The 4,291-nt window shown below is 36.1% G+C and overlaps 1 protein-coding gene across 2 annotated transcripts in view; it reads right to left on the bottom strand.

Annotated features, from left to right (window-relative positions):
- Window positions 1-4,291, bottom strand: part of LOC109841329 (probable small nuclear ribonucleoprotein F) — a 5,258-nt gene that overhangs the window by 347 nt on the left and 620 nt on the right. The window contains exons 2-6 of one of the 2 annotated variants that reach the window (XM_020410264.1): window positions 3,681-3,799; window positions 1,250-1,337; window positions 1,109-1,146; window positions 929-993; window positions 1-92 (exon numbers count right to left, since the gene is read on the bottom strand). In XM_020410264.1, the coding sequence (XP_020265853.1) occupies window positions 29-92; window positions 929-993; window positions 1,109-1,146; window positions 1,250-1,337; window positions 3,681-3,710 (285 nt within the window). In that variant the 5' untranslated portion in view covers window positions 3,711-3,799 and the 3' untranslated portion in view covers window positions 1-28. The remainder of the gene's footprint in view (window positions 93-928; window positions 994-1,108; window positions 1,147-1,249; window positions 1,338-3,680; window positions 3,800-4,291) is intronic. The other variant, XM_020410265.1, reaches the window with a different exon arrangement.

Here is a 4,291-nt window from a genome sequence, read left to right as displayed (position 1 = left end):
GCGGGGAGACGCGGGCCTGTGCTTGGTCTCAGTCGGCATCTTCAATTTCTTCATCCTCTGGAACGCCTCGGAGGTACAGGACGTTGTTGCATCTGAAAAGGAAAAAAAAAGGAGGGGGCGGGGGTTGATTAATGAGTTGAGGTCTTAAACTTGATATGCTTACAAAGCATGCATGCTATTGTTTCAGAATTTTTTTAAATTTTTTTCTATTCATCATACTTCTTTTTAGTTGAAGAGAGAAAAAAATTATTCATTCCATTTATGCAGGAATAGATGAAGTCATTCGGAACCAGAGGGTGAAAGAACTGAGAATTGAAGTGTAGTGCATGAAGGCTTTTAATTCAACAGTGGGAACAAAACCGTTTGCTTCAGTCATGATAATAGGATCACAGGAAGGTGTAACTTAATGAGGGCAACCAGAGCAAGAGGTATACATAAAGGGATATGAACAGAGGCAGAGGACAACATGCTTGTTAATTTCAAGATGACCCCCGATAAGCAGTATGCATAAAAAAATTGTAGCTAACCACAAAATTTGGGATAGCGAACATGTTCTTCCTACAACCTTTTGGTTGCCTTCTGCATTCTACAGAACGATGCTTGTACTGTTAAAACTTCTAGTAGGCTCGCTTCCTGAATCCTGAGGCTGTTAATGGATTTCAATATTACTTGTGAAGAGATGGGTACAAAAGAAAAGTCTGATAAGATCCTGGCCCTTTTGGATTGAGGTTTGCCTCTACAGAAGGTTTATTTCCTTGTTTTTTTCTTTTTTGGAGTATGGGCGGAGGGGGTTAAGAATATTCAATCTCCATTTCAGGAGGTACGGCATTTCTGTCTCTTGTATGAGTTGGATAAATCATGAGAAGTCCTTCCCTCCATGCAAAAAGTGAAAATATTTGAACAATCTACCATTGTAAGGCACAATTACCGTATGAGGATCTCCCCAAGGTTTCCAGTGAACTGCCCATCGATGTATTCCTCAGTGTTGGCAAGCTGCAAAAATCTCATAAAGTAAATGAACAAACCTCATGAAAGCATTAATTATTGTTTGTGTATAAAATAAGTTAATGCAAGTTACTTTAACTGTCAATGAAATTTGAATTATTACCTGCAAGTTCATATAGGAATCGACTGAAACAAGATAGCCTGAGAAAAAGTGAAGCATGGACAGAGTAGTCAAATACTTTAAGTTTCTACACGGAATTAGGAAAGGAAGTTACTCAAAAGTAAATGATATCATATTATGTACCTTTGTATTCCATCCCCCATTTAAGTTTCACAATCACAGGCTTTCCAGTCAAGTTATTCAGAAAAGGTTTGGGGTTAACAGGTATAGCCTGCAAAATATAGGTCAAAGAAGAGGAGAGAAAAAAAAAAGGTGAGAATCCAAGCTGCATCTCAAAAATGTTGTTGAGAAATATATTACCAAGGACATAACATATGTAACTATGATATTCAAGCTTCCAATACAAAGCAAATCAGAGATAGAGCATAATGCAACTGAAAAGCAACACCGGTCGGAGCTTTATTACTTCAAAGCAACAAGGTTAATTTTAAAGTTATTCTGAAAAGGTCAATATACATGTACGGAAAGCAGTGCCTGAGAAACATTTTCCAATCATTATTATACCATATCTTCCATCTTCTCTAAAAGAAATATGTCAGTCCACTTGCCATTAATGAAGTTGGCATGCAAGGGATTAACAAGGTAAATTTACCCCAAGACAAGAAAATATGGCTTACCAGAAATTGTGATAACACGTGAATAAAATTCTCACAAGACATAAAAAGAATATAAATTGAGTTTCAGGTTTTTACTTCATATAAAAGAAGGGGAAAGAAATGAAGCCTTGATCAAACTGATAACTGAATACACCTCATTAGAACAGGATGAAAGGACAAAAGACATGCTGCAATTTAGGGAAAGTGGATGACGTGAAGAGGTGTTCTAAAACTACACCATGGAACACCTTAGAAACTTGAGGTAACATTACAGAAAGCATGCTACCAACACGAACATCCAAGCATTCCCTCTGCTACAAAAAAGACAACATAAAATCTATAATCCTCATTTTACAAACATACTACATTATCCTTCCACAATACTTGGTTCTAGTAAGGTCCACATCCGGAGTTATGATCAATATTGTAACACTCGACGTAAAATCCCATAATCTGGTCATTACTGAACCAGTGTTGATAATGATACAACAAGTCACTGCAAAAACTCAACAAAATTCATATAGTAGTTGGCTAACTAGAGTGGTATTTATGCTCATCGCCATTTTCTTTTCATCTGAAGGATCAATGAATTGGGTCAGAGGGACAGAGAATTGTGAGGTTTCAAGAGAGATTTTGTGTGTACACGTACATATAGAAAAATATGTTCAAAGAAGCAAAACAGTACAGAAGCCAGGGTACGCTTAGAAGATGGAAAGAGGTGGTGGTAAGAAAAATGTCCATAAGAAATACAGGATTGATCTAAAAAAATTGATAGCCTCCACGTACACAACCTAAATTGGCTTCATCACCACAGAGCACAAGAGGATTAGGACATCAGGCCTTGACTAGCCCCATAACATTTCTCTGATGACTTTAGAGATCAACAAAGACCCATCGTTTGCATTTGCATTAAGAAGGTTGGGAACCTAATTCACATTTCAGACACCTCTAGACACATCCTTGCTAAGGGTAGGACATTAGGTCTTGTAATGCTTAACTGGGTGTCTTAACTTCTTTAGAAGGCCATGTTTCATGCATCATTAAAATAGAAAATGATCAACAAAAAAAATGAAAGTGCATTTCACATGAATGTACGTGTACGTGTACACATACACATATATGTATGTGATATTATGCATATATGCAATATCTGTGTGTATCTGGACGTATCTTCATAATGGAATAAAAATCATATAATCTATCACTCAATCTACACCTTCTTTTGTGTATATAAAAGTGAAATGTTTTCTTCCACTTTTTAATTCGTATCAGTATTCTATATGGTTAGTGCAGTATTCAATTATTTACAATTTTACATTACATATCTATTTCAATATATGTGGTAGTTTTAGATAGTTTACCCATTTATGCAGATAGAATTAAGGTCGTGTTTGGGAACTCTATAGGTCTTAATCCAATCGGCAATCGTAACTCGTAAGTGTTTGATAAACTTGGCAGATTATGATCTGTTTCAATAGTTGAATGTATGTAAATAGGTGCATTATAGCACGTCATTATTGTCATACATGACTATAAATTTAAAGCATCCTCTGGAATTTTGTGAAGAAAAGTACACTGGTCTTTACTCGGTCAAACCTCAAAAAAATAACCTGGGAAACCCCAAGTTATTTTTGGAGGATTATAATTATAAAAAAAAAATCCACTCAAATGAACCTACCAAACATGCAAAATGGATTACAATCCGCTTTGAACAAGTTGAGAAATATGCTTTAAATCCTAAAGATGAAATAGTCAATTTATATGAAATGAATAGAAACAACAGAGTTCAGAAATAATTTATAACAGAATAAAAATCATGGTAAGTATGCCTCTTCTAATACATATATCTTAATAGTCTGATTTACAACTTTAACCAACCATCTAGGTGACTTAATGCTTCAAGGAAGTTTTTTTAATTTTTTATTTTAAGAATCAGGAAAAAATAAGCTCACTACAACCTCTCCTGCAACTGTAGGATGTGATTGCATTACTTCACCACCACCCCTTAACAGCTTATCAGTCTTTTTCCTTGAGCATAGCTTTACCGTCAAGGCCAGTGGCAAAACAAAACTCTATTCTGCAAGATATTAATTAAATATATTTTATAACAAAATGAAAACAAAATAAGACCTCATAGGAAAAGAATACTTCTCAAGGTCCTGGAAAGGTTTCCATCACTGCAATGTACAAGCGTTATGTTTCTGCTAACGCATCCAGTCGTTCCACCCAGTGGAAGAATGGAACAACTCGGATACGTGAGAAGAAACACGGAAGCGTTCTCCACGGCTTGCTTATATATCACATTCATGAAGGAAAAGCTTCGGTATTATTTCTCTGCAAAATCTTATTCTCTTTTCATTTTGTTTAAAGATCTGCTTGGTCAATACACCTCGAAACAGAGTTTCGCTTTGCCACTGACGCGAAAGGTTAGGAAAGATAAGCTAAGGGGTGACGGTGAGGTAGTACAGCGGCATACAAAGATGGCAGGAGATGTTGCGGCCAGTTCCTTTTTTCCCTTATTCTTAAAAATCTTCCCCGAGCTTGTAATCAAGTTACTAAGAGGGTCGAT

This window comes from Asparagus officinalis, chromosome 5 (genome assembly GCF_001876935.1).
Source record: "Asparagus officinalis chromosome 5, Aspof.V1, whole genome shotgun sequence".
NCBI lineage: Eukaryota > Viridiplantae > Streptophyta > Magnoliopsida > Asparagales > Asparagaceae > Asparagus > Asparagus officinalis.
Note: the sequence above shows the minus strand (reverse complement) of the source record. Positions and strands in the feature narration are given on the sequence as shown.